Source organism: Bos taurus, chromosome 3 (genome assembly GCF_002263795.3).
Source record: "Bos taurus isolate L1 Dominette 01449 registration number 42190680 breed Hereford chromosome 3, ARS-UCD2.0, whole genome shotgun sequence".
NCBI lineage: Eukaryota > Metazoa > Chordata > Mammalia > Artiodactyla > Bovidae > Bos > Bos taurus.
The window spans coordinates 15,537,623-15,564,528 of record NC_037330.1 but is presented as its reverse complement, the minus strand read 5'-3'; the positions used below and the strand labels follow the sequence as shown (position 1 = coordinate 15,564,528).

General features: G+C 56.2%; 2 protein-coding genes across 11 annotated transcripts; both read left to right on the top strand.

Moving 5' to 3' along the window:
* Positions 1 to 55: 55 nt before the first annotated feature.
* DCST1 (DC-STAMP domain containing 1) lies at positions 56 to 15,714 on the top strand. Of its 3 annotated transcripts, NM_001192543.3 has the most exons (16): positions 229 to 286; positions 623 to 748; positions 817 to 891; positions 5,434 to 5,562; positions 5,916 to 6,055; positions 6,802 to 7,015; positions 7,102 to 7,245; positions 7,905 to 8,026; positions 8,424 to 8,581; positions 10,610 to 10,709; positions 10,836 to 10,931; positions 11,071 to 11,197; positions 11,798 to 11,914; positions 12,406 to 12,548; positions 12,664 to 12,777; positions 15,404 to 15,655. In NM_001192543.3, exons 1-16 carry the CDS (start codon positions 229 to 231, stop codon positions 15,653 to 15,655), a joined length of 2,115 nt encoding a protein of 704 aa, NP_001179472.3. The 3 variants fall into 3 exon arrangements, with proteins under 3 accessions (XP_059740537.1, XP_059740538.1, NP_001179472.3); XM_059884554.1 differs by having other exon boundaries at positions 56 to 748; positions 15,404 to 15,714; XM_059884555.1 differs by having other exon boundaries at positions 56 to 748; positions 12,498 to 12,548; positions 15,404 to 15,519.
* Positions 15,715 to 16,091: 377 nt separating this feature from the next.
* On the top strand, positions 16,092 to 26,269 carry ADAM15 (ADAM metallopeptidase domain 15). Of its 8 annotated transcripts, none has more exons than XM_005203769.5 (23): positions 16,092 to 16,276; positions 17,460 to 17,566; positions 18,189 to 18,265; positions 18,700 to 18,778; positions 18,954 to 19,030; positions 19,123 to 19,315; positions 20,105 to 20,170; positions 20,253 to 20,321; positions 20,398 to 20,567; positions 20,711 to 20,795; positions 21,232 to 21,380; positions 21,456 to 21,630; positions 21,874 to 21,966; positions 22,097 to 22,401; positions 22,488 to 22,689; positions 22,947 to 23,024; positions 23,490 to 23,562; positions 23,695 to 23,833; positions 24,210 to 24,279; positions 24,907 to 24,978; positions 25,395 to 25,466; positions 25,725 to 25,849; positions 25,949 to 26,269. In XM_005203769.5, exons 1-23 carry the CDS (start codon positions 16,198 to 16,200, stop codon positions 25,989 to 25,991), a joined length of 2,598 nt encoding a protein of 865 aa, XP_005203826.2. In that variant the 5' UTR covers positions 16,092 to 16,197; the 3' UTR covers positions 25,992 to 26,269. The 8 variants fall into 8 exon arrangements, with proteins under 8 accessions (XP_005203826.2, XP_005203829.2, XP_059740900.1 ...); NM_001205442.3 differs by having other exon boundaries at positions 16,124 to 16,276; positions 24,904 to 24,978; XM_005203772.5 differs by lacking the exon at positions 24,907 to 24,978.
* The last annotated feature ends 637 nt before the right edge of the window (positions 26,270 to 26,906 follow it).

Sequence of the window (26,906 nt, the reverse complement as noted above, 5' to 3'; positions counted from 1 at the left end):
TATTCTAAGGTTCCGGAGGGCTTTTACCGTGTATGTCTTAGAATTCTTTATCTAGTTGCAAAGGGATAGGTAAGGTCTCTAATCTCCACATTTCACAGCTGAGGAATTAAAAGACACAGCCCTCAGACAAGCTGTGGGTGAGGCAGAGGAGACAGAAGCCGAACCTCTGATCCAAAGACATCCTCGAGGAGCTTTCTGGAATGAGAGAGACTTCCCCATAGCAGACTCATGGCCATTAGACCTCATCAGAATCGAGCAAAAGGGCAAAGGAAACTACCCCACACCAGTGAGTCAGTCACCAGAGACCCCGACACTTCCCAGTGACTTGAAGCAACTCCTGGCCCCCACTCCTCTCACCCAGTCTCTCCTCCAGGACTCCTGCCCCTCCCCCACTTTGGGGGCCCACAGCCTCCACCCCTCTCCTCCAGCGCCCTCCGCTGGCCTAGCCCTTTCTTCTCTCCCTCGTGTCTGCCCCACTTCCCCAGGGTCCCTCGCGTCCCGGCCACCCTTGTCCAAGTTCCCCCATCCTCCACCTGTCTGCCGCCCCTAATCCTAATGAACCATGTCCCAGCCAGAAGAGTGGTATGTTGGCCCTGCTGGGCTAAACCGTTTGACCCCTCAGCGGTGCAGGGGTTCCTGAATTGGGGGCTGCCCAGATCCTGTAACCAATTCCTATGGCGCCAGCCAGGTGAGTTTCCCGTCAGCGCTTTCCTGCTGGGGGCAGGCACCGGCGGGCTCCTGGCCATAGGTGAGTACAGAACAGAGGTCAGAGGTGGGGCGCACCTTTTGACCTTTGGCTGAACCCTGTATCTTTAGGTCTCTTTCAGCTTCTGGTGAACCCTATGAACATCTATGAAGATCAGAAGATGGTGACGTTATACAGCTTGGTGGGTTAGTGCTGGGCTAAGAGCAGGGATACGGTACAGCCCTGGGTGCCCAGGAAGGAATCTCCTCTTGTTTCTTCTGTTCCTAAGTGTCCCTTGTAATTTCAGCCTCATCTTGGGTTTTGAGGGGAGATCAGAGGGAAGAGGCCCCAGTCCACAGAAGACACAGTCCTTGCCCGCAAGAGTCTCCCCAGTCTGAGGGACTCCCTATTAACCCCTATGTGTGTGATCAGTCATGTCCAACTCTTCACAACCCCTCAGACTGTAGCCTGCCAGGCTTCTCTGTCCATGGGATTCTCCAAGCAAGAATACTGGAGTGGGTTGCCATTTCCTCCTCCAGAGATTAACTCCCATGATAAACCCCAAAACCATTCATAATCCCCATCTCTCCTGACCTCTCTGATCTTGTTTCCTGCTGCTTCTGATAAATTCAATTCATTCATTCACTCATTCATTTAGCACTAACTAAGCACCTGCTGAGGATTCATTCAGCAGTGAACAAGGTTGACAAGCACTCAGCTCACTTTTTAAATTTTAGACCCATAGAGTTTATAATATATATAACATGCATTACATACACATACATACATTATGGTATATAGTGCATACATGTGTGTCTATATATGTATGTGCAGTGACTGCTATAAATTTATAATGATTTCTTTTTTAATTGACATATAGTTGATGTACAATATTATGTTAATTTCAGGCATACGATATAGTGATTTGACACTTGCATACATTATAAAATGATCACCACAATAAGTCTAAGAACCATCTTTCCCTGTACAAAGTTTTTACAATATTATTGAACATGTTGCTTTTAATTGAAATACAGTTAATTTGAAATGTTATATTAGTTCCAGGTGTACAACCTTTTGATTCCGTATCCTTATAGATTATACTCCATTTAAAGTTATTATAAAATATTGGTCATATTTCCTATTGACCAAATTCCTTGTTATATATCTCTGACTTATTTGTTATATAACTGGAGGCTTGTACCTCTTAATTCCTTTTAACTATTCCCCACGACACACACAGTTTTTTCTGAGTTTACACTCTCTTTCAAGTTTACATTCTAGCGGGAAGAGTTAGACAATAAATGAAGAAATAGACATGAGCATTTTGGATGGTTCCAAGTGGTATGAAAAATGTAAACCAGGGGAATGTGATAGAAAGGGATTGGGAACTAGCTGGAGAGTAGTCAGGGAGGGCTTCTGAGAGAAGGTGACGTGAAGGGAGGCCTTGCATCAGGACATGTTGAGCCACAGGAACAGAAAACCCGCCTAAAAGTGGTTTAACCATCGAGGAAATTTAACATCTCATTTAACAAGTTTCAACGTAGAGTAGTTTGGGAATTTGGATAGTTCGGCAGCTCAGTAAACCCACCAAGAACCAAGCTTCCTTTTGACTTTTTTCTCTGCCATTTTTGGCCTGTAGATCATTTCTCTTCAGGTCACAAAATGGCTGCAGCAAATCCGGACGCCACGTCCCCACGTGACAATCTCAAAAGACCAGTGCATTCCCTCCTCGTGTCTCCTATAAGAACAAAGAGCTTCCTGTAACCCCCCAGCCGACTTCCCCCACACCTCTTTGGTCCAAACTGCAGCATGTGTCCTTTCTAACCCTCTCCCAGGCAAGGGGCACGGACGTGGCATCGTCCCCAGCTCACTGAGTCAACCGCCTCGATGTAGTCCAACAGGAAACTACTTTCTCTCTGACCGCTGTTTTCCCACATTTCTCCCCACTGATGACCTCTCACACAGACCCTTAGCTTTCTGTGATTTAAATCTAGAAGATCTAGTCTTGCTTCAGTAATTATGACTATTTTCGGGGCTTAAAAGGTCCAGTCCAGTGCATTCTACGTCAAGATTTCAATCTCACGTCGTTCTCAAACATCTTCCCTTCTGACCACGCCCTTGCCCCGAAGCGCAGGCCTGATCCGTGGAGTGGGGTCCTGCGGCGGACAAGAGGCACAGCCTGCTCACTCACTTTTTTTCTCCACTTCCTTCCCTTTCTGGCTCTTCTGATGTCAGAAAGGGGATTAGAAGAATTAGAGGAAAAGGGACAAAAGTCTGAAGTCATCGATACTGTTAGAATTCCCCCGCCTCTGTGCAGCACTCCCTCATACCCTGGTCGTCTCAGGGGGCCCTGTTCATGGTCTGGCTGGAGGCTCTGTGTGGACTGCGTGGGGCCCGGTTTCCTGCTGAGGGCAGTTCTCTTTGACTGACCTTGAACGAAGCTCCCTGTAGTTCCTACAGGCTACCTGCAGACTCTTATTTTTGGATGTCTCCCCCTAAACAGGCAGCCCTCTGAGATGGGACCCCCACAGATGGCTTTGAGGCTTGCTGCCCTCTCTATTTCCCAGGTGGCGCTGGTGGTAAAGAACCCACTTGCCAACGCAGGAGACATAAGAGATGCAGTTTCGATCCCTGGGTTGGGAAGATCCCCTGAAGGAGGGCATGGCAACCCACTCCAGTATTCATGCCTGCAGAATACCATGGACAGAGGAGCCTGGCGGGCTACAGTCCATGGGGTCGCAAAGAGTCTGGATGACGGAGGCGACTTAACATGCCCTCCATATGTATGCTTGTCCCAAAGGAAACGTCCTTGCCCTCCCAAACAGGGAACACAGGACCCCTTGAAGTCACCCCTCCCCTGTCATGATGAGAAGTACCACGCTCCATGTGCCTGCTTCCCCCGTACTCCTGGGAGGCCCTGTTGGCCTCCTCCATGAACGCTCTTCCCTTTCTGTGCTCTGGGGCAGCCCTGGGGTGGCCGTGCCAGTCTCTGCAGCTCAGCGGGTGTCCAGTTGGGAGGGGTCAGCCAGGTTCCCCTTCTTGCAACACCAGCCTCAGAAGGGTGCTCTCGGAGTCTGTCACGTGCCATGGGGAAGTGAACACCCATCCTCCCCTATGTCTGCCTGCTCTAACCACTTCCCTCCACTTCCAGATAATTCCGATTTCTGGCCCTGTCTTTGTCTAGGCTGGTTGGGGTAGAGGGGTGAGACACCTCTTTTGCTCTTTGGGGAATGCCCAGATAGCAAACTCCATGAGGCTCTCTTTAGAAGGTAGAGCAGCCCTCAGTCAACAATCACCCTCAGAAAGTAGGGCGACTATTTGTCCACTATCGTCCTCAGTTTGGCCAAAAGGCCAAGACCACAGAATCACCTCCCTTTCGATGCCCTACTATAGCATGCTTGGGTTAGACGGATCCAGATTTACCCCCAGGGGCCAGGGTAGGGACAGGCCATTGCCCTGAAACAAAACCCAAGTTGTGTTAGCAAGGAAGAAGGGAGAACAAACCATGAGGTGGCAGCTGACGGGGTTTGCAGCAAACCTGTATGGCAAGGTAGAGCCGCCAGGTGAAGGCTAGGGGAGGAGAGCTCCTGGCAGGGGAACAGCCAGGGCAAAGACCCGGGCGGACACGCGAGCTCGGCAAGTTCCAGAAACAGCAACATGGCCAGTGTGGGCGGACGCGGTGGGCGAAGGGCTGAATAGGATGAGGTCACCTCTGAAGGTGGGAAGGGGCCAGATCACGAGAGTCTGGTGATGGTGTTAGAGGAGTCCGGATTTGATCCCAAGCAGAGATGGGAAGTCATTGCACGGTTTCAGGCAGAGCGGGGAACAGGATCCGATTTTTGTTTTTGTAAGATCACTCTGGCTGCCTCAAGAAAATTGAAATCTAGGTTAGCAAGAGAGGAAGTAAGGGACGAGGCAGCTCCCAGGAGAGACGCTGGGGACTCCGTGAGGCCAGAGCAGATGGAGAGAAGGGTACGGACTAGGGGTCTGCCTTGGCCATCTTTGGGAGAACACTCCATCCACACAGGAATCTTCTGGGCTCCCTGACCAGTTTATGCTACTCCTTTGGCCTGGAATGCCTCACAACACTTACTCATCGCCCAGGCCCAGCTGTCACCTCGCGCCTTTGTCCAGCCTTCCCAGCCCCACCCCTCCCCGCAGAAACGCCTGCCCCCTCCTGGGCTCCCACAGCTCTCCATAAGCACCTCCCTGTGCACTTCGCGTTGTAGTCATCTGTTTACCCGTCTGTCTCTCTCCCTGGATTATGAGCTTCAAGGAGCTCACTGTCTCGCTGCAGAGACCACAGGGAGACACATGTGAAGCTGCCGAAACACACCAGGAGGTACATGACCGAAGGCTAAAATTAGGGACAGAGCTGTAGGTGTCAGAGCGCAGGGATATCGAGGTGGCTATGACCTCTCTTCCGACTGCTCTGAGCACCAACACCTGTTTCCAGAATTCACCTCTTGCTCTCTCTGCCCCCTCAGTACCTAGGGTACCTGTGAGTCCAGCCTGGAAAGGGAAAATGTTGGCCCCCTTCCCTAACACAAATACGCACACTCACATACGCACCAAGTCAATCACTGACCCTGGCTTTTCAATCTCTGGCCTCCTCTCCAAGCCCTTCCAAGGACAGTATGGTGACGGTTCTAGAAAAGAGCTGTGGGAGGTGGGTCCTCTGCTAAACTTGGTGGGGGAGGCAGCTTTCTTACTCTGCCTCACCACTTCCTGGGCTCTCCTGACAGGCTTGGGGGTTATAGGCTGGGGGACCTCGCCTCACATTCGCTGTGCCAGCCTTCTGCTAATACCCAAGATGCTGGGCAAAGAGGGCAGGCTCTTTGTACTGGGATATGCCTTGGCCGCCATCTATGAGGGTGAGTGTGTGCCCCTGGGTACCAGTTAGTGACACTGAAGCAGTGACTCTGGGTGGGCTATCCATTGAGAGCCAGGCTTGGTGAAGAACAAAGAGTGGGGGGTCTAATCCCAGCTATTCTGACTTGTGTGTCCCCTAAGAGAGTTCCTCTGAGTCTCTGAGCCTCTTTCATTTACAAAAGGAAAAAAAAAAAAAAATCAGGGGTTGAATGAGATGACCTCTCACCAGCTTCTGGGCCCCATCAATGTACAGTTCTAGAAGGTGGTCACCGCCCGCAGAGTGGGAGCTCAGGATGGGCTGGAGAAAGTTAATTGGCTCTAGAGGGAGGTAATCTACCAGGGCATCTTCCCTCAGGACCAGTGGCCAACCTGCGGCACAACCTCAACGCGGTGATAGCATCGCTCGGCTGCACGGTAGAGCTGCAGATCAACAACACCCGCACAGCTTGGCGTATCTCCACAGCCCCGCTGCGGGCAGTGTTCAAGGACTTGCTGGTCAGGACCCTACACGGGCAGGGTCTCGGGGTCCCTCTCCCCACAGGGCCTAGATGACCTGAGCTGAGAGCAGGGACCTTGGACTTACAGTTTCACAACAGGGCAAGTAGTACTGGCATTTGGGCAGAACTGTTCCCAAGCATTGCCCTGGTCTCTGGGCACCAAATGGCAGAAGAGCTCCTACCCCCTGGCCCCTGGGGCACATCCCACACACATTCCCAAACACCCAAGTAGGTAGTGCTCTGGGCGGCTGAGCTAGAATGTCAGGAAACTGGGGGCCCGGGCCTTGAGGAGTTGGGAAATTTTGAGGGTCAGGGGATGAGGGAATAGGGTACTGGAAGACTGAAGATTGGGATCTGGAAAAATTGGAAAGTTGAGGAGTTGGGGAGACAAGGACCTTGGGGCTTTGGAGTTGGGATAGTGCAGGTGGCACAGTGGCCTGAGTAGCGATGAGGGGTAAAGTCAAGGACCTGGGGAACCTTCCTTGACTAGCAAGGATCTGGAATGGGAGGCGTTGGGAGGAGCTGGGAGCCTGGGAGGTAAGTGGAGTAGCAGCACCTGGGGAGGGGAGAGGGCTCCCAAGGCCTACAAACGGTGGAGAATCTGAGATGAGAGCCCATCTCCAGGCCTCGGCTCCTTGTACCTGGAGGTAAGAGTCCGAGCCTGGGATGCTGGGGACAGACAGGCTGTCGGGCACAGAAGCTCCAAGTTACCATGCCTGATCCCTTTCCTGCCTCCAACCCCAGAGCAGCAAAGAGTCGCTGAAAGCTGAGACCCAGAACATCACCAACTCCTTTGAGGAACTGGATGTCCAGGTGAACAGTGAGAGTGGATTCTCACCCAAGGATGCCGAGGGCTCAGAGACAGCCCCGGGTGAGGAGGCCCCTGCTGCCTCAGCCTTCAGACACCACCTCTCTACACAGAAGACGTATGAGCTGAAGACTAAGCTGCGCTGCTCCTGTGAGCGGGGGTCCCTGGGCAGGGCAGGGGCCCGGGCATCGGCTCAGGGTGTGGGGACCTCAGACCCCCGTTGGCCCTTCCTGCAGATGTGGTGAACGAGGCCATGTTCAGCTGCCGCCGCTGGTTTGACCAGAAGCATGGAGTGTGTATGCAGCGCATCTGGGTGCCCCTCCTCAACCACCTACTCTGCCTGCCCATGAAGTTCAAGTTCTTCTGCAGCATTGCCAAGGGTGAGCACAGAGGCAGGAGGGTGGGGAGCACCAGGGCTAGGGATCTGAGTCCTGGGGGACCTTGGGAAGGTGTCGGGCAGGAAGGCAGTCAGGAGGGGAGGCTTTGGGCTCTGAGGACACGGCATCCTTAGGGCCCAGCGTCTCCAGCTGACCAGATTTGTGACTCAGGTAAGTTCCTGCTTTGTCTCTTCATCTGAAAGATGGGCATCATGATAGTACTTATCCCATTAGGGGTCTTGAGGATTTAAGGAGATAATACATGAAAAGCAGCTAACGGAGCCAGCACACAGAGGAACTGCTCTGTTAAGTGTTGGCTATCATAATTAGTGTTTGGTATGGTTATAGACAGGTGAAAAAAATGGGGGAAAGAATTCAAGGGGAGTGAAGAAGGGGAAAACTCATGGTGGTAGAAAGCCATGGGCAGGGAATTCTCTTTTAGTCCAGTTGTTAAGACTCCAACGATTAGGACTTCAAGCTGTCACTGCCAAGAGCCAAGGTTCAATCCCTGGCCTGGGAACTAAGATTCCATAAGTCGCACCAAAAAATGAAAAGAAAGAAAGGAAGTCACGGGTAGAGAGACAAAACACAGAGGATCACGGAAAGGCAAGACTGGAGGCCGGGCACAGGGAGGCCCCTGACCTGGTCCCACTGCCCAGCAGTGATGGAAGTTTGGTGCCGCAGTCGCATCCCAGTGGAAGGCAACTTTGGGCAGACCTATGACTCCCTCAACCAATCTATTCATGGCCTGGAGGGGGAATTTTCAGCGACTATTAACCTCAAGGTAAGAGAGGGGCAGTGTGAGGTGGGGGGAGGTAGGGAGTGGGAGGAGGAGGCCACAGCGCACAGGATGCGAGGAAGAGTGGGGCGAGGACGCAGGAGAGGTGGCTGGCGAGGGAGGGGGCAAGGGGGGGAGCGGTTAAGGCACTGGATGATGGCGGGGGTGGGGGGTGGTGGTGTCCAGCCTGTGGGAAGGGGCAGCCAGGTGTGAGAGGGTGTCAGCTCACAGAGGTGCAAAGGAGCAAGACGGTGTCAAGGAGGGCGGTGAACAGAAAGCAGAGGCCCCCCTGAAGTTCCTGGGAGGAGGAGAGCACGAGGGAAGCACCCCGGGGGGAGAAGCCACAGCCAGCCTGGGAAGCTGGGTCTGGGCCTCTGAGGTGACGCCTGTGCCGTCCAACCAGGAGGAGAGGCGGGCTGGGGTGCTGGGCCTCAACACGAGCTGGAAACACGTGAGCACCGAGGTGCGGGACTACGTGAGGCGCCAGGAGGCCCAGCTCGAGCGGACCCTGGGGCTGCTGCACGTGCTGCTCTCCTGCACCTTCCTGCTGGTCCTCCACTCGTGAGTCCTCAACCTCCGCTCGGAGCTAGCCTCCCCGCCGGCCTCGCCCTGAGGGAGGGCCAGGAATGGGGCTGCAGAGCCCTCCTCGACTGAATCTGAACGCTCTTCGCCTTTGACTTTGCCTTTTTACAAAGCTGGGTTCGTTGTTTACACAAAGTTAAAGGAAATGTGGACATTTTGTCAGAAGAAACGTTACCCCATGTTCCCACCACCTTAAAAGGGCGACCGTCTTCATTTATCTACCTCCTTCCGGCCTTTATCCCGACGCTGACTTCTTTTTTTTTTTTTAACTTTTAGCTTTGACTTTTGATTTTTTTTTTCTTGCCCTTCATATTCCCCTTGGCTCTGACTTTGTGCCATTTTTATCGTCCAATTCTGCTTTCATTTTCTCCCGCCTGCTGTGTTGGCAGCTACTTTCCCTCCATTTGGACCAAAGTCCTCAACCCCACCCAGCCTGGCGTCCAGCTGGACTGCGCTGGGCCTCACTCTGCTTCCCTGCCGACCTCTGGACCCTCTGTTTCCTGTCTGTAGCCCCATGTGCCTGAGATGGGCAGGGGCTGGACAAGGGCAGCCGCAGGGGTTCTTGCTCCTTCTGCCCCTGTCCGTGGGGCCTAGACTGCAAGTGAGTGTTTATGTGTGTGTCCAGAGCCCTGTGGGAGGACAGAGATGAATGAGCCATGGTTCTGCCCGCAAGACGCTCATGGTTGAGGGGAGGTAGAAGAGGCGTCCACAAGACAGAGATGATTCAAAGGCTGTACTACGGACAGATATGGGAGCTGAGGAAGTGCCGCTGAAAGGGCCATAACTGAGCTTCAAAAGGCTGCAGATGGGGAGCCACAGCCAAGAAGAGGAAAAGTATTCTCTTGGGTCAGGAATCCAGCATTTGTGGGATGTGGAAGGCAGAGGCTGTGGTTGAGGACCGGGCATAGTCAGAACAGTCTGGAAATCCCTGCAGGAGGGTCCTGAACTGCCCCCCAGTGGCAAGGTTGCAGGCCGTACTGGAGCAGCCTGGAGGCAGGGAGGCCAAGGTGGGTCAGAGGTTAGGGAGCCAGGCTGGAATGGAGGTGGGGGTGGGGGGCGTGGCAGGAAGTTGGCCTGAAATGGAGGGAGGTGGGGGAAGGTGCAGAGCCAGCTTGCGGAGGGAAGGAAGGAGGTACAGAGTCAAAAGCCACTTCCAGGCTTTCAACCTGGGTGAGGTCACTCATTGGAGGGGCTGAGCCGGGGAGGGGAGGAGACCCGGCTCCGCAGGCCCAGACCAGCAGTGGTAGTGCTTCCCACAAGGGGGCGCTCACAGTCTTTCTTTGCACTTACAGACATTTCTATCTGAAAGGCAAAGATTTTTACAGGGTCCCAGAACCAATAGCATTGGAAATCATGTTTCACAGTTTACAGAGCTTATTTAATGTACTTTTACAGTTTTAAACACATTTCCAACAATTAACATTTTTCCTCAGGAAACTGAAGCATTATGTGGGACTTTGAGAGATACACAGAAAAGCTAGGTTTGCGCGTGCACACACGCTCACACAGAAAACATCGCTTTACTCAGGGGTGTATCAGAGGAGAAGGGAAATGATGGTTGAAATGAGTTTTGCTTCAAGTGAGCTCCCAGGAGATGTTTTGAGGGCTCAGCCAAGAGGCAGGGGCATGCGAGGTGGACGTGGGAGTCAATGCATCGGGCGATTTCTGCATCCTTGAGGGATTTTCCTTGTCTCCCTCCTTTGCTCCTAATGTTTCCTCTGCTTGATATTCTTCCTGAAAGTTCCATGCCTAGGAAACCTTCCCCTACCTCCCAGGCACACACTTACACAGCCCCCCCTCCCCTCCTCACCTTTGTTATGTCTCAGCAGAATGTGCATGCGTGTTTTTCTCCGGACTGTGGGGGTGCTGGAGGGCAGGGCAGGGCCTTCTCCTAGGACATAGACGGTGCTTGGTGCATGCTGGGTGGTCAGCTGACTGACCACAGCAGGGAAGCCCAGGGTTGGGGGTGAGTAAACCTGGAGGTGATGGAGACACCCTCACCCACAGGTGCTTCTCCTACATGGACAGCTATAACGGGGACATCCGCTTTGACAACATCTATATCAGCACCTACTTCTGTCAGATCGATGAACGCAGGAAGAAGCTAGTGAGTGTGCGCAGCCTTGCCCAGGAGTGCCCTGTCCCGTTCCCTGGGTGCCTTCCTGCTCCAGGAGGGCAGAAGGGAAGAGGAGAGGGTGCTCAGTGTTTCTCACCGTGGGGACGTTTTTCCCAGGGCAAGCAGACGCTGCTGCCACTCCGCAAAGCCGAGAAGAAAACCGTCATCTTCCCCTGGGACCCCACGATCCAGGCCGCAGAAATGAGAAACGTGGTGAGGATGGCACGAGGGCAGGACCCCAGATCCTACTAGAGCAGGGGTCTGAGGGGTGGAGGGCAGAGGGGGCTCAGAGGAGGCCCCAGGCCTGGACCAGCAGCACTGCCCAGCTCCGCCCCTCCTGCCCCCTGGCCAGTTAAGGGAGCTCGTGGAGACACTGCCGGTGCTGCTGCTGCTGCTGCTGCTCTGTGGCCTGGACTGGGCTCTCTACTCCATCTTCGACACTATCCGCCACCACTCCTTCGTGCAGTACTCCTTCCGCAGTGAGCCCAGCCCCCACTCCAGGCTCCAGGCCCAAGGAGACAACCCCCTGGAGAACTCCCACCCTTGTGCAGCCACCCCACCCCAATTCTTCCAATTTTTAAACATTTATTTTATTTGGCGGCGTTAGGTCTTAGTTGTGGCTCATGGGCTTCTCTCTAGTTGTGGCGCATGGCTTCCAGAGCACGGGCTCAGTAGCTGTAGCTCTCAGGCTCAGTTACTTCACGGCGTGTGGGAGCTTAGGTCCCCAACCAGGGATGGAACCCTGCACTGGAAGGCAGACTCTTAGCAGCTGGACCACAAAGGAAGTCCCTAGTTCTGTCATTTCCTTCGCTTCTCAGCCCCTACCTGCCCCCCTTAGGGTCAAATATCAGCCCTGCAACTTGACAGCTGTCACTGGGAGCCTCAGTTTCCACTCCCCTTTGTATCTGTCAAAAGGAGGCATTAGTAATCAGTGAAGGGATGGAAAGTCCTGTGCGGTTGAGAAGTATTGCTATGCCTTGACCTCTCCCCTCCACCCAGTCCCCATCCTGCCCTTAACTCCAACTCTCTCCTGACTCCCCCACTCCCTCCACACACCACGACCTCTATCCTGGCATCAGGCAGTCATAAACTGGAAGTGAAAGTCGGGGGAGACTCCATGCTTGCCCGGCTTCTTCGGAATACCATTGGAGCCCTGAACACCTCCTCTGAGATGGTGGTGGACTCAAACAACATGCGTGAGTGATGCTGAAAGTTTGGATCAGAGGAATTGATGGCTGGGGCCCGGGGAGAGGAGACAGGCGGGGTGTTTCCAAGACAAAGGGTTAGGGGACTGGGCCTTGGCTATGGTGAAATGGGGGTCAGTGTGTTTGCATTAGAGAATCAGAGTAGGAAACATCAGGTCAAGCTTGAAGGATTGGAGGATGACAGGTTTGGGTCAGAGGAGTCCAGAGGGTCCCCCAAGGTCCCAGCCCTCTGGAGCAATGTCATTCAGTAGAACTTTCTGCCATGATGGAAAATTTCTACATCTGTGCCATGTTGAACAAATAGCTTCCTGGGCCTAATGGCTACAATACTGACAACACAGCTCTGCAGGGTGAGGGGCAGGCAGGAAGATAACAGGGTAATCAGAGACCTAACCCACACCCCATGAACATGGGGAGTTCAGTGCAGAGTTGCGGCCAGCTGGTCCGGGCCATGCCCCTGACAGGCCCGCCTCCTCCCGCAGCCTGCCTGCCCCAGCCCGTGCCCCTGAACACCAGGGCCTATTTGAAAGCAGCTCTACCGAGCGGCCTCCTAGCATGCCTCTGTCTGCTCCAGGCTTTCGGCTACCGGCTCCGGAGGGTCATCGCAGCCTTCTACTTCCCCAAGGTGTGCCCCCCAGCCTCCCCACCCTCAGGTGCGCACACACCAGCCTGCACCCAGCCCCCCATCGGCCCCACCTTGGGGGATGTCTTCCTCCTCTGTGCTGTCTCCTTGGCCCCAGAGAGAGAAGAAGCGGATCTTGTTCCTCTACAACGATCTCTTAAGGAAGAGAGCAGCCTTCACCCAGCTGAGGAGGGCTACCATCGTGAGGCGGGCAAGACAGCAGAGGGCTCCCGTAAGTCCAGACCTGTGCCTCTGGGTCTCAGAACCAGAGTGGGGGGGCATCTCCCCTTAGTCCATCCAGCCCCTACCAAGGTCCCAAGTCTACTGATGCTCAGTGAGTTCTGATGGGATGCATGCAAAGGCCTTGGTCATCCAGTGCCTGGAGGTCAAGGCTGTGTCCATATCTGCACCCAGTATTCAGCCTAGCCTGAGATCCTAAGTGGACCATAGGGCTGTGATGTGCTTAGTCGCTCAGCTGTGTCCGACTCTTTGCAACTCCATGGACTGTAGCCTGCCAGGCTGCTCTATACATGGAATTCTCGAGGCAAGAATACTGGAATGGGTTGCTATGCCCTCCTCCAGGGGATCTTCCCAACCCAGGGATCAAACCCAGGTCTCCTGCATTGCAGGAGGATTCTTTACTATCTGAGCCACCAGGAAAGCCCACGAATACTGGAGTGGGTAACCTATCCCTTCTCCAGGGAATTTTCCTGACCCAGGAATCGAACTGGGGTCTCCTGCATTGCAGGTGGATTCTTTACCAACTGAGCCACCTGGACCATAGGGAAGCAGGCAAAAAGGAGGAATCAGATTTGATATAGTCGGGTCAAAGAAAAGCAAGACGGGTTCATCAGAAACAAGGGGCCCAAGGCAAAGCCACAGGTTCTTCTGAGAGGACTTCAGAATAGAAGCTCAGTGCAGTTCCAGCAGAGGGGTGGGGGGTGTGTGGTGGGTGTGAGGAGGTGCCATAGGTGAGGGGACTCAGGTGGGCTGGGGATCAGGGAGGCCTCATGAAGAGGGATGTGGTATACAGAAAGGCCACACTGTCCGCAGAACCAGGCTCCAATCCACACGCCCTCAGTGAGCTTTGTAACCTTGGCCATGGTCTTCACTGGACCTCAGTTTTTCCCTCTGCAGAATGGGGAGGTTGGACAAATCTATGAGGCCTGCTCACTAGAGATCAGTAATAGAGTGGTGGTTGGCTATGAGGCTCTGGTGCCAGAGAGCTTGTTTTTTTTTTAATATAAAAATATCATTTTTTTAAAAAGATATTTACTTATCTGGCTGTGCCCGGTCTTAGTTGAGGCATGCAGCATCTTTAGTTGCGGAATGTGAACTCTTAGTTGCAGCAGGTGGGATCTAGTTCCCTGACCAGGGGTGGAACCCAGGCCTCCTGCATTTGGAGTCTTAGCCACTGGGCCACCAGGGAAATCCCTAGAGAGCTGAGGTTTGAATCCTGGCCCCTCCCATTATTACTGCGACAACTGTGTGATCTTGACCACTGACTTAAATGCTGAGCCTTGGTTTTCCCCTTCTGTAAAATGGACTTAACTACTCCATCTGTTTGTAGTAAGGATTAAATGAGTTCACAGTGCAGGTACATAGCAAGTTGTATATACGTGTTAGTTGTCATTGTGTGAAAATGATCACCTCTCCAAGCCATCAGTTTTTTCCGCTAAAAAGAGATCTGCCTTACATAGTTATTGTTTGAATTGAATTAATTCACTTACAGTTTCTTGGTACGGGGCCCAATATCATTTAAAAACACAAGGAACAGCCACTCTTATTTAATCAGCCCTAAAAAAGCTCATAAAAGTGAGAGACCATGTTTGCTTAAATTTTCGCTCCAGCTCCTAGACCTCCCCAACTCCCATGACATGCAGTACGGGCTGGATGAATGTCTGATGAACATACTGATACTATGGGAGGAGGTGAGCTCCATGTGCTTCTAGCCCATCATCTTGATCCAGATCTCCTAAGAAACTCACTCAAAATGAACATAATGTGATTCCATGACCAAATCATGGAGTTAACTGGATTTTGATGGGCAGGTGGAAATGTGAAGGGCATTCATTCCCAGTTGAGGAAGCAGAATGTGCAAGGATTCAGAATCCAAAGGAAATGCCAACCAAGTGCCAGGGCTTGAAGTCTAAGGAGAAACTGGCACAGAACATGTAAAGTTCAGGGAGAGGTAAGTTGGAGCAGAGGCTAGAAAGGGACCAGATTGTGGAAGGCTCAGAAGGCCAAGGCCAGGAGTCCTGCCTTTGCTTGGCAGGCAGTGGGGCCCCTGGAGTTTCTTGAGCAAAGAGTGACCTGATAAGGTGGCCTGAGAATTCCTGGAAAACGTGTGGAGAGAGGCTGGGAGACAGAAGGAGCATAATGAGCCAGACTTGTGATTTGAAATCAGGGTACCTGGATCCAGACAGGTTTTACTGTTCAGTCTGCCTTTGGGAGTCATTTAACATTTATGAGATTCAGCTTTCTCATCTGTAGAGTAGGAGAACACAGTAGTGATAGTCTTATCTGCCCTACTCACTTCTCAGCCTCACGGTGAGAATCAAATAAGACGATTTACGATTTACGGGAGAGTACATGTGATGATGGTTGTTGCTGTTACCGGCTGCATCTTCTCACTCTCCATCACGAAGTGAGGGAGGCTCTCCAGGACCGACTTCCATAGAACCCTTGCCCTCCAGGGCTCTTCTTTGCCAAATCCAGCTTCCTCAAACATATGGGCATAGTCAGGTTTTGAGACTTCAGATAAGAAGCACTTCTCCAAAAAGAAGCGCTGTTCTGCAGCTCCCCATCTTTCTCGCCTGCTGCCCAACCGGCTCTAAACCCGCCTTGTCTCTCAACAGCGCCGCCATCTGGTTGACATCCTGCACCGCCGCTGCCCGCTCTTGCGCCCCTTGCTGCGCCGCCGATGCGTGGTGTGCCAAGCACCCGAGACGCCCGAGTCCTACGTGTGCCCTACACCGAACTGCGAGGCAGTGTACTGCCGCTCGTGCTGGAATGACATGCGGCAGCGGTGCCCGGTCTGCACACCCCGCGAGGAGCTCTCCTCCTCCGCCTACAGCGACAGCAACGATGATGCTACCTACGCGGAGTGAAGGGGCGTCTTGCTCCCTCTCCCATCCGCTCCTTTCTGTTTAATAAAATGCTTCATACACTCCTGCTGCCCGCGCCTCGCAGGCGTCCGGTACCGGAGGGTGAGCTGGGCAGTTGGGAGAACCAGCCCACCTGATCCGGCAAAGCCCGGCTGCGGTCGTGAGAGCGGAGAGCAGTGAAGGAGTTACGAAGGCGTCCTGACCCAGGGCCGGGTGGAGGCGCGACTCCCAAACCGGTCGGATAGGGCCTCGGCTCCCATCCTGCACAGCAGCCTGAAGTGGCTGTGCAGAGCAGGGTGAGCAGTGCGGCAGTCGCAGTCAAGGGCTGGATCCACACTTCTTTGGGACCCGGCGCACTGTGCGGGTGGAGCCTTTCCAGGGGCGGGGCCTCGGGGCGGGGCCTGGCTCTGGCCGAGTGGGAGGAGCCTGGGAGGGGCCTGTGGCTGCGCCTGGCTGCGAGGTGCGAGAAGCCGACCCGGCAGCCGCGGCTTCTCGGCGCCCGGCCCAGCACCTGCTGCCCTCGCCCGGCCCCGGGCGGCGCTGCCATGCGCCTGGCGCTGCTCTGGGCCCTGGGGCTCCTGGGCGCGGGCAGCCCATTGCCCTCCCGGCCGCTCCCAGATATAGGTGAGTGCCTGGCCAGAAGTGGGCCGGGGGTCGCCCTGGGAGGACGCGCGGGGAAGTCGGGAGGCCCTGGGGTCCTGGGGTCGGTCGGAGACCCCGAGAGACCCCATTCAGAGCACAGCCTGCCCTCGTCTGATGTTCTGGGCCGAGGACCCGGCGACGGGGAGATGGAGTGGGGAGGGAAGGTGGAGGGATGCCGGCCCCCCCGGGCCGGTCATCCTCTGCAGGGTCCCCGAGGACACTTTCAGGCTCCGGGACTGGGCACCGCGGGGCCTCGCCCAGCACCCCCTCAGGATCGCGATAGTGGGGCTCTGCTCCCCGGGACTGACGTCTTCGCTCCTCTGGGGCCTAGCTGATCGGTGCCAGGGCGCCGAGAAGGCACGGCTCCTAGGGTTTAGCGAAGAGGGTAATTCCTGGCCCCTCATCCCAGGCCCAAGACGCCGGCACCCCTCAGCCTGGTGCTGATCCCACCAGAAAGCTCGCCGAGCGGGAGGGGGCCCGGGAGGAGCCAGGAATGGGAGAATTGGCCAGGAAAGAGGCTGGGACACCAACTCCTCCTTGGAACTTTCACTTCCCGCTGCTGTCTTGGGCTGGGGGCCCGAGAGGGCAGGCGGGGGTGGTGTCCGGAGGAGAGCGGACTATTGGGGGCGGGGGGCGGACTCCTGGAGGAAGCAGAGGCTGTGGGGAGCGGGTGTGCCTAACTGGGCATGAGGGGTGTTTAGGGAGGGGGGTGTTTGCAATGCTCACCCAGAAATGGGCGTTCCCGGCATCTCTGATGTGAGGAAAGGGAGGGTGAGTGGGCACTGGGCCACAAGGCTTCGCCCAGTCCTGAGAGGGGGCGTTCCAGGGGAGGAGGGGGTTGGGAGGGAGTGGGAACAGGGGGAGGGTCCCTGTGAGAACCTGGGATTGGTCTGAGGGGGACAGGGAAGGACAACAGGCTGGGCAAGCTGAACTTCTTTCTCTGGGAACTTGTGGATGGGTTGGTGGGATGAAAGGGAAACACTGGAGAGAAGCCCCCACCCATCCCCAGTATTCTCCTTTAAGTCCCAGAATGCAATGTAGGAGTCCTTCAAGCAGAAAAGAGCCTTGATGGGTTGGGAGCCAGGTGGGTCAGAGGGCAGCAGCCACCTCCAGCCTGGCGCTGATTCTCTCAGCACTCTTTTGGGGTGTCCTGGGAACCCTGCAGGTGTCACTGAGGAGATGCAGGCAAGGCCAGAGAGGGCCCAGAATGGACCTCTGGAGCCCCAGATCCTTCAGGACAACCCCACACTCAGCCTAGCAGAGGCGCTTCAGGTGAGCCTCTCTCTCCCCTCAAAGAAATACATTCACACCCCCCACCACCCTGAGTAGTCAGGTGTCTCCAGACAGAGACAGGCTGAGAGCAGGTGAGTGGACTCCACAGCAGCATGGCCATCCCAGGTCTGCCGCCTCTCCCTGCACACCCCAGCACCTGGCTTCACTTATCCCCCCTACTCCCATCTACACACACATCTGTCTGCCTCAGCCCCACCCAAGTCGTCCATCTCCACTGAGGCCAAACTTGCTCTCTTGGTCTCATGTTGTCGGTTCTCTCAGTGGGGGGACTTGGAGAGGGTCGGGCCCCACCAGATACCCTCCCCTCCCAATTCTAAAGCTGAGTCAGAGGAAGGGCTGGGGCCTGCACTGGGCCCTCCATGATGCTTCCTCTCTGGGCAGGAAGCCGAGAAGGGGCGGCTCAGATACCTTCCTTGACCTCCCCACACAACCCCCCAGAACAATGCCCCAGGCCAGGCAGGGCTTCCTGGCCCCTCCCTCGGGATCCCCCCACCAATGATCTAATCGTCGGTGCTCTCCTAAGGGCCTGAGGTTTTCTGGTTAGAGAAGATAGGAGTTACAGACAGGGCCAGGGAGGTGACATGCCCTCTGGTACCCACAGACCAGTCTGCCTGAGGCTTTGCGGATCAAACTGGAATTGGATGGTGAGAGTCATATCCTGGAGCTGCTGCAGAATAGGTAATAATGATAGCAGTAATGTTACTAATAACACGACTAACAACTCATATAGCATCTATGATGTGGTACTACGATGTGGTACTTACGTACTAAGAGCCTGAACTCACTAAATCTTCGTAACAACCTCTATAAAGTAGATACTGTTTGTATTATTATTGGCCTCATAGATGAAGAAGTCAAGGCACAGAGAGGTTAAATAACTCCCCCAAGGTCACACAGCTGGTGGGTGCTAAAAACTAGATTGGAACCCAGATAGCCTGGGTTTGTAGCCAGTCTATGGCCCAACCATCATATTCTGCTACTTGAGGGGAAGCAGGAAGGTCAGGGGGATTGCCTGGCCTCCAGCCGCCCCTCTACCACCTCCAGCCCTCAAGCTGTCACTGCACCATCCTAAGAGGCAGCTGACCCTGCCCTCCTTTTTCTTCATTCCGCAGGGAGCTAGTCTCAGGCCGCCCAACTCTGGTGTGGTACCAGCCTGATGGCACCCGGGTGGTCGGTGAGGGACATACTCTGGTGAGTCAGGCCATCTTGTGCCCTGTTTCTGGCCTGAGGGGATTAAGGGAAGGGGCAACTGGAAGGTGGCATTCCTAGAGGTTGGGAGGACACTGCATATCCTCGCCAACAAGCTAGTCGCCTGGCTCAGATCTGGCCTGGCCTTCAGGTCAGCACTCATGCTTCTCTGCTGTAGGAGAACTGCTGCTACGAGGGGAGAGTGCGTGGCCACGCGCACTCCTGGGTCTCTCTCTGCACCTGCTCCGGGCTCAGGTACAAGCGGTCGATTCCATGAAGGTGGAGAGAGTGAGGGTAAACGAGGCATGGAGCTTGTAAGCTTTCTGACTTCCTGCATCTTTGCTTAGGGGCTTAGTGATCCTGTCCCCAGAGAGAAGCTACTCTGTGGAGCTGGGGCCCAGGGACCTTCAGGGTCCCCCAGTTGTCTCCCGGATCCAAGACCTCCTCCTGCCACGCCACACTTGTGCCCTGAGCTGGCCTACATCTGTGCTCCCTCAGGCTCTACCGGAGCCCTCCCTGGGACAGCGTCACACTCACCGGGTGAGGAGGGAAGGCAGGAGGGCTGGGCTTCTGTTGTTCCCGGGGTTGGCCCCCTGGCCCTCAGAACTATTGGCTCATAGTAACGATAGTTCCTGCTCACGGAGCGATTTTGCAGCACCAGGCGCTGTGTAAACATTAACTCCTTCACTCACCCCAGCAACCCTGGGGCATAGGTGCTATCCAGAGCTCTGTTTTAGTGAGAAAACTGGCTCTAAGAGGTTAAGCGACTTGGTCAAGGCCATTCAACTAATACATGGTATTTCCAGGATTTGGATGCAGGCACTTGACTCAAACCCTTCATCTGTCTTATGATCCAAACACAGAGAGCTCTCACTTGGATATAGCAAATACATAGTTACTGATCATCAAGCAGTAAGAACCCAATTTATTCAATGGGGATAATGGAACTACCTACCTTATAGGATTACTGTGAAAATTAAATGAACCTACATACATATATATATGTATGTAAATGCTTAGAACTCCAATCTGTCTGGCATATGTTAAGTATTTCATGGTGTCAGCTATTTTTTTTTTTTTCCTAATTTGGAAAAAGCACAGAATTTGAAGCCAGAAAACCAGGGCTCTACTCCCAGCTTCATAACCTATTCTTAGTCCACTTGGGCAAGTCCCCAGCCTCCCAGGCTCTCAGTGGTTCTCTGTAAAATGGACTCTTCACTCTCTTCGCTTTGACCACACAGGGTGGGTGTGGACACAGCCTGGCCAGGTGGGCGTGGCTGCGGGTGGTGACTGGTGGGTGTGCCTGATGCTCCTTCCTCTTGTCCACAGTGGAGGCGGGACGTGGTGACAGAGACCAAGATTGTTGAGCTGGTGATTGTGGCTGACCATGCCGAGGTGAGCTGGCCGGGCCCTGGCTGCCCTCCCCTGGCCTCTGACAGCCGTGCTACCTTTCCTGGCCACTTGTCTTAACCCGCAGGTCAAGAGGCACCGGGACTTCCAGAGCCTCCTGAACCGCACCCTGGAAGTGGCCCTCCTCCTGGACACAGTGAGTGTCAGGCCTGACAGCATCCCTATGGCCCCCAACCTCGGGAAGCCCTCTCCTGAGTCCCATTCTCTTTCAGTTCTTCAGGCCTATGAACGTCCGGGTGGCACTAGTGGGCCTGGAGGCCTGGACCCAGCACAACCTGATAGAGATAAGCCAGAACCCAGGTCTCACACTAGACAGCTTCCTCCACTGGCGCAGGACGAACCTGCTGCCTCGGTTGCCCCACGACAGCGCCCAGCTGGTGACGTAAGGCTTCCCCCAGGGCCAGCCAGCAGGGTCTGGCTCTGCCTTGGCCTGGCCAATTTCACACCCCAACTCCCTCCCCGAGGGCCTGATGCTCTGGCCACTTTTACTTTGACGCCCTAACCTTTGACCTCTCAATCCCACAGGGCCACTTCATTCTCTGGGCCCATGGTCGGCATGGCCATTCAGAACTCCATCTGTTCTCCTGAGTTTTCAGGAGGCGTGAACATGGTGAGCTATGACCACATCTCCTCCCCGTTCCGCATCTAGGTCCTGCCAGCTGTGGCGCCATATATTCACGGAAACCCCCAGCAAAGTTGCCAGCCCCAAGCTGAGATTATAGAGGGCAGGGGTACATGAAAGGTGCCCCTCGCCTGTGGCCAGCTCATCATGTCTTCACCTAGAAGCTCTGCCCATTTCAAGGGGGCGGGGGGACAGCTGAGGCCCAAAGAACAGTGGTGCTCTCCCAGGGCCATACAGTGAGATATGGGGAACAGAGCTGAGCCAGAGCCCAGGTTCCCTACCACCCAGGCCTGGGCTCTCCTCCTGGTTTAGAAGCACTTAAGGAGGGAGGCAGGACCTGCTCAGGGCCCAAGAGGCCAGATGAAGGGAGAACAGGAGCAATCAGGCTGGTGCTCGACCTGGGCTTTCCCCTCCCCAATGACAGGACCACTCCACGAGCATCCTGGGAGTCGCCTCCTCAATAGCCCACGAGCTGGGACACAGCCTGGGCCTGGGCCATGACTCCCCTGGGAACAGCTGCCCCTGCCCGGGTCCAGCCCCAGCCAAGAGCTGCATCATGCAGGCCTCCACAGAGTGAGTAACTGCAGGGTGGAGACAGAAGGGGCAGGGGCAGGTCCGCAGCCCCAACCTCCTTGCTCTCATCCCCAGCTTCCTGCCAGGCTTGAACTTCAGTAACTGCAGCCGACAGGCCCTGGAAGAAGCCCTCCTGGGCGGGATGGGCAGCTGCCTCTTTGAACGGCTGTCCGGTCTGCCTTCTATGGCCAGTGTCTGCGGAAATATGTTGGTGGAGCCCGGGGAGCAGTGTGACTGTGGCTTCCCAGATGTAAGCGCCTCCCCCAGAGCTTTGCCCCTGCAGCTCTGTGCCCTCACCCTGGCTCATCGGCTGTCTCAAGCCCCCAGAGCCCCTCTCCCCGCCTGCCTGTCTGTGGGGACAGCAGGCAGACTGTGGGGCTCCAGTTCTCATCTGCCGTGCAAATGCCTAGGGTTCAGGCTCCAGGAGGCAGTTGGGGTGGGGTCCCAGGCCCAGCCTGCTCTGATGCCTGGCCGTCTGTGCCCTTCCCTACAGGAATGCACCGATCCCTGCTGTGACTACTTCACCTGCCAGCTGAGGCCAGGGGCCCAGTGCGCATCTGATGGACTCTGCTGTCACAATTGCCAGGTGGGCACAGACTGGACCGGCCACCCAGAGCCCACCTGCCAGGGGCCAGGGTGGAAAAGGTCACCCCAACTCCCAGGGCCTGGCTGGATTTGCCCCACCCCCACAACTGACATTCACCCACCCTCCACAGCTGCGTCCAGCTGGCTGGAAGTGTCGCCCCACCAGAGGTGACTGCGACTTGCCTGAGTTCTGCCCAGGAGACAGCTCCCAGTGCCCCCCGGATGTCAGCATGGGGGACGGTGAGCCATGTGCCAGTGGACAGGCTGTGTGCATGCAAGGACGTTGTGCCTCGTATGCCCAGCAGTGCCAGGCTCTCTGGGGGCCTGGGGCCAAGCCCGCCGCACCGCTCTGCCTCCTTACTGCCAATACTAGAGGGGACGCCTTTGGGAGCTGTGGGCGCAACCCTGATGGCAGTTATGTGTCCTGTGCCCCTCGGTAAGTGAGGGAACCTGGCTCCTCCTCTAGGTCTGTGGGCATCTTGGCTCCACCACACTGACCCTGCACCTCCTCCCTCACCCCAGAGATGCTATGTGTGGGCAACTCCAGTGCCAGGGCGGGAGGGCCCAGCCTCTGCTGGGCTCAGCCCGAGATCTTCGCTGGGAGATGCTGGAAGCCAACGGGACCCAGCTGAGGTTGAACTGTAGCTGGGTACACCTGGACCTGGGCAATGACGTGGCCCAGCCCCTCCTGACTCTGCCTGGCACAGCCTGTGGCCCCGGCCTGGTGAGCAGCCTCGGTGGGCAGGGCCAGGTGGGGAGGGATGTCTGAACTGCTGTGAGCAGTGCCCAGGCCTCGTTAGCCACCAGTGCAAACAGCGCAGTCTCTGAGGGGAGCTCAGATCCTCACTTCAGATGGAGCAGAGTCCTGTGGTCCTGTGAGCCTTGGTGTCCCCATCTGTAAACGTGTGGCGGGCCTCAGCCTCCCAGTGCCAGTAAAGTGTGTTAGAGGGTGATCTTTGCTCTTCTCTCCCCACTGGGCAGGTGTGTGTTGAGCAGCAGTGCCAGCCAATAGAGGTCCTGGGAGCACAGGAATGTCAAAGGAGATGCCACGCGCATGGGGTGAGCTGGCATGGGGGGAGATGAAGGGGAAGCAGGGGAGCCTCTGGGAAAGAAAATAATGGTGGGCTTTGCAAACAGACACACCTGGGTTCTAATCCTTGCTCTACTGTGTCTTAACTGTGGGACCCGGGAAGGTTATTCACCTCTCTGAGCTCAGTTTCCTCATCTAACGGGCATAATAGTAGTACCCACTTCCTGGGCACATGAGATGATTACAGCACTAGCTCTGGCACAGTGGCTGGCAGATAGAAGGCACTCACCGCGTGAGTTCAGTCTAATTTCCTCCGCCGCTGGCGCCGATAGAGTCCCTCTCTCCAGAGCGGTGGCACTTCCACCCCCTCATCCTCAGCACACCTCCCAGCCATGCTGGGAGGAGACAGGACATCTGAGATCCTGAAAAGCTGGGGACAGGGAAACACGGCCCCAGAGAGCCCAGCTCCTCACTATCCCACCTGTGCATCCTAGGTCTGCGACAGCAACAGACGCTGCCACTGTGAGGAGGGCTGGGCACCGCCAGACTGCACCACCCACGTCAGAGGTAGCACGGGGCAGGGGCAGGGGCAGCTGAGAGGGCATCCTTCATCGCCCCTCTTTTCCTGATCCCTTCACTGCTGGTTCCCTGTGACCCCTGACCCTTTCACCTTCGCTGATCACCTAACCTCACCCACAGCAACCAGCTCCCTGACCACAGGGCTGCCCCTTAGCCTCCTGTTGTTGCTGGTCCTGGTGCTCCTTGGTGCCAGCTACTGGCACCGTGCCCGCCTGCACCAACGACTCTGCCAGCTCAAAGGACCCAGCTGCCAATACAGGTACCAGCCTCCCTGTAACCAACTCTCTCAACATCTCTGTTAAGGACAGCAGCTCTGGAGCCCTGCTCCCACCCCCTGGGCAGCCCCCAGGCCACACCCCATACAGCCCCTTCCCTGTTTGTGCCCCATAACTCTTCACCTCGCGTGTAGACCCAGGTGGGGCCACTGCGGTGCTAGGACCATTTCTCTCCAGGAGCCCCAGGGCTGGATGAGTGGGGCCCTCCCTCAGGCTGATCAGCTTCCCCTCCTCACCTCTGATTTGGCCTAAACCATGCTCCAAAGGGCCACAAAGGATTAACCCCACTCCAGGGCTGCCTATGGGCACAAAATGGTCTGAGGCTGAGCCCTTGCCCTCCTTGTCTTTCTCCACGCTCAGGGCAGCCCAGTCTGGTCCCCCAGAACGCCCAGGACCCCCACAGAGGGCCCTCGTGATGCCAGGTGCCAAGGTAAGTCTGTATGACAGAGCAGAGAGGGCCCCGATCCAGCCAGGAATCCAGCCTGGGCCCTGGGGTGGGGGTGTCCAAGGCTCTGAACTCAGAGATAAGACTTGCATCGCCCATGAGTCAGTCACTGGAGTCAGGGCCAGCCCTCCCGCCACCTCCCCTGCCGCAGGCTGAGAAGCAGAGTCCAGTCTGGACTGGGAGGGGCAATCACCTAGAGGAAGGGGCGCTGAGCTCTGTGAGCTGGCCAAGCCAGTGGCTTTCAAAGGCGGGTCTACCTGTGCTCCCAGCAGTGGCGCCCCAGGAGGGCATGAGGGGGTGCTCAGAGTGGTCTTCAGTGTGCCAGGACCTGATGAGGCCCTGGTCACCAGGTGTAGAAGGGCCGGTGAGTGCCTCTGCCCTGAGCCCCCCGGATCTGATGACAGGAGTGCGTGTGTGGAGGTGGTCTGCATGCCTACCCCACCGCTTGTCACCCCCTCTGCATGCAACTGAATAACCGCACGCATGCACAGCCCCCACTGCCCCTGGGGCCCTGGCTGCCCATCCCTGAGCACTAACACCTCTCTGCCCACATCTGTCTTTCTGCTCCCTCCCCCGTCCCCTGCCTGTCTGCTCCTCCTGCTCTCTCAGCAGGCTAGTGCTCTTGGCTTCCCGGCCCCTCCTTCCAGGCCGCTGCCTCCTGACCCTGTGCCCAAGAGACTCCAGGTAAATCTGGGCCAGGCCCGGTCCTGGCCCAGGGCAGGTGGGAGGCTTGGTGCCCAACCGCAGCTCTCATCCCTGTTCCCTGCCAGTAGCACTCGTCATTAGGGGACCAGGGTGCCCTCAGCCTTCAGACACTCTGAGCCCCAGAAGCAGCAAAGGGTGAGCCTCCTGCCTTGGTTTCTACCACCATCTAGTGGTCAGTGGCGGGACTGCAGTTGGCCAGGGACAACCCCCCCAGTGACCCCCACCTTTCTCCCCTGAGGCCTCTCCTGGCATGCGCTCAAGCCCCATTCGCATGCCCCAGTTCTCTCCTGCCCCCTGGCTGACTTTGCATGTTGACCTGAACCCTTGGGGAGACCCATCGCATGTCTACTGCCCCTGGCTGTGCTCTCATAGTCACTGCCCCTCTCTCTGTTCAGGCTGAGCTGGCAGACCGACCCAATCCCCCCACCCGCCCTCTGCCCGCTGACCCGGTGGTGAGGCGCCCAAAGGTAACCGTGGGGGGAGAGAAGGGCACAGCCTCTCCCCCCACCCAGGGCTGTGGTGCTGGTGGCCTTGGCAGTGGTGCTGGTGGCAAGACGCCCTCTGTGCCTGAGGCCACATACCCCAGTGGCATCTTTAATGGTGACAGGTTCGTTTGGAGACACAGGTGACCTATGGTGCCACCTCTCAAGCTGGTGCTCCCCAGCATCAGTGTGTCAGAGGTGAACAACATGATATGCTCTCCCAAGCTGCCTTCTCTCTCTCAGTCACAGGGGCCCACCAAGCCCCCACCCCCGAGAAAGCCACTGCCTGCTGACCCTCACGGCCGGCGCCCTTCTGGTGACCTGCCTGGCCCTGGAGCTGGAATCCCGCCCCCAGTGGTACCCTCCAGGTAGGAGAGGAGAGGAGAGGCGTGGAGAATGGGTGGATTGGGCGAGTGGTCTGGGAAAATAGCACCTCTGACCTTTTTTCTTGGCTTTCCACATCCCAGGCCTGCGCCGCCGCCCCCAGCAGCGTCCTCGCCCTACCTCTAACTTCTCCTGAGGTTCTGCTGCCTCCAGCCTGAATTTAGGACGCCAATAGGCAGACCTGACCCCTGAAGCCCGCCACGGTGACTGAAGGAGCCAGAGCCTGGATGCTGTGGAGCAGGAGTCTTAAGACACCGGGTATCTCCACTTGCTGTCAAACAGCACTCTGGGGACTGGCCCACGCCGCGGCATCTGGGGGTTGGGGAGGGTCTGGGAGCTGGACGGAGATAAAGGAAGTGCGCACAGCCTGTCTGCTGAGTTACAATAAAAGCGAGGTCTTGGGAGCGCGCCTTTAAGTTTGTCTGCTTTGGGAAGGAGGGTCTCCCCAATTGCGATTCCAGGTCTGGCCGCCAGGAGACGCTGCCGCCTCAGACGAAGACAGGATAGGGAGGGCTAGAGTCCCAGGCTGGGTGAGAGGATCCCTGGGATGCTCGCGGCTTGTTTCTGCCTGGCCTGTGATGTCTCTGCATAATCCAGCACCACAAAGAACGCTGTATGCCCTCTACCACCCCCAGTCGCCAAGTTCTCGCCCCCAACGCTGCGCGGCCCTTTAGCGGCGGCCACTGACAAACCCGTCAAGCTGTTGGACTCGCCTTCCCCACCCTCTGACCAGTGGCTAGGGAAAATGGAACTAGCTGGTGTTCTCAGAGCCCCGGAGCTGGGACAGGGCGGGGCAGCGGCTCCCACGATTCCGAGGCCGCACACCTGCCTCCCCCCTCCCCCACCCCACCGGAGGGTTTGGGAACAAAGGTGCTTTGTACCGGCCCGCAACCACCTCATTGCTTCGTCTTGGAGACTGTGGCCTTCGTTCTCCCAGAACGAAGGTGTGGGGTGGAAAGGGACAGGTGCCAATCCCAAGGCAAGCATCAAGCTTGCCACTTGAGGCTCTGTAAAGGGTGGGGTGAGGGGTCCCCGGGAGGC

Bases quoted from the DNA above. Each gene is read 5' to 3' on its own strand.
- ADAM15 (NM_001205442.3), top strand. From the start codon at position 16,198: ATGCGCCTGGCGCTGCTCTGGGCCCTGGGGCTCCTGGGCGCGGGCAGC. The intron at 24,280-24,903 runs GTAAGTCTGTAT...CTGCTCTCTCAG, and splicing joins TCGTGATGCCAGGTGCCAAG to CAGGCTAGTGCTCTTGGCTT. The intron at 24,979-25,394 runs GTAAATCTGGGC...CTCTCTGTTCAG, and splicing joins CTGTGCCCAAGAGACTCCAG to GCTGAGCTGGCAGACCGACC.
- DCST1 (XM_059884554.1), top strand. From the start codon at position 556: ATGAACCATGTCCCAGCCAGAAGAGTGGTATGTTGGCCCTGCTGGGCT. The intron at 6,056-6,801 runs GTCAGGACCCTA...CTCCAACCCCAG, and splicing joins CAGTGTTCAAGGACTTGCTG to AGCAGCAAAGAGTCGCTGAA. The intron at 12,549-12,663 runs GTGTGCCCCCCA...CCTTGGCCCCAG, and splicing joins CAGCCTTCTACTTCCCCAAG to AGAGAGAAGAAGCGGATCTT.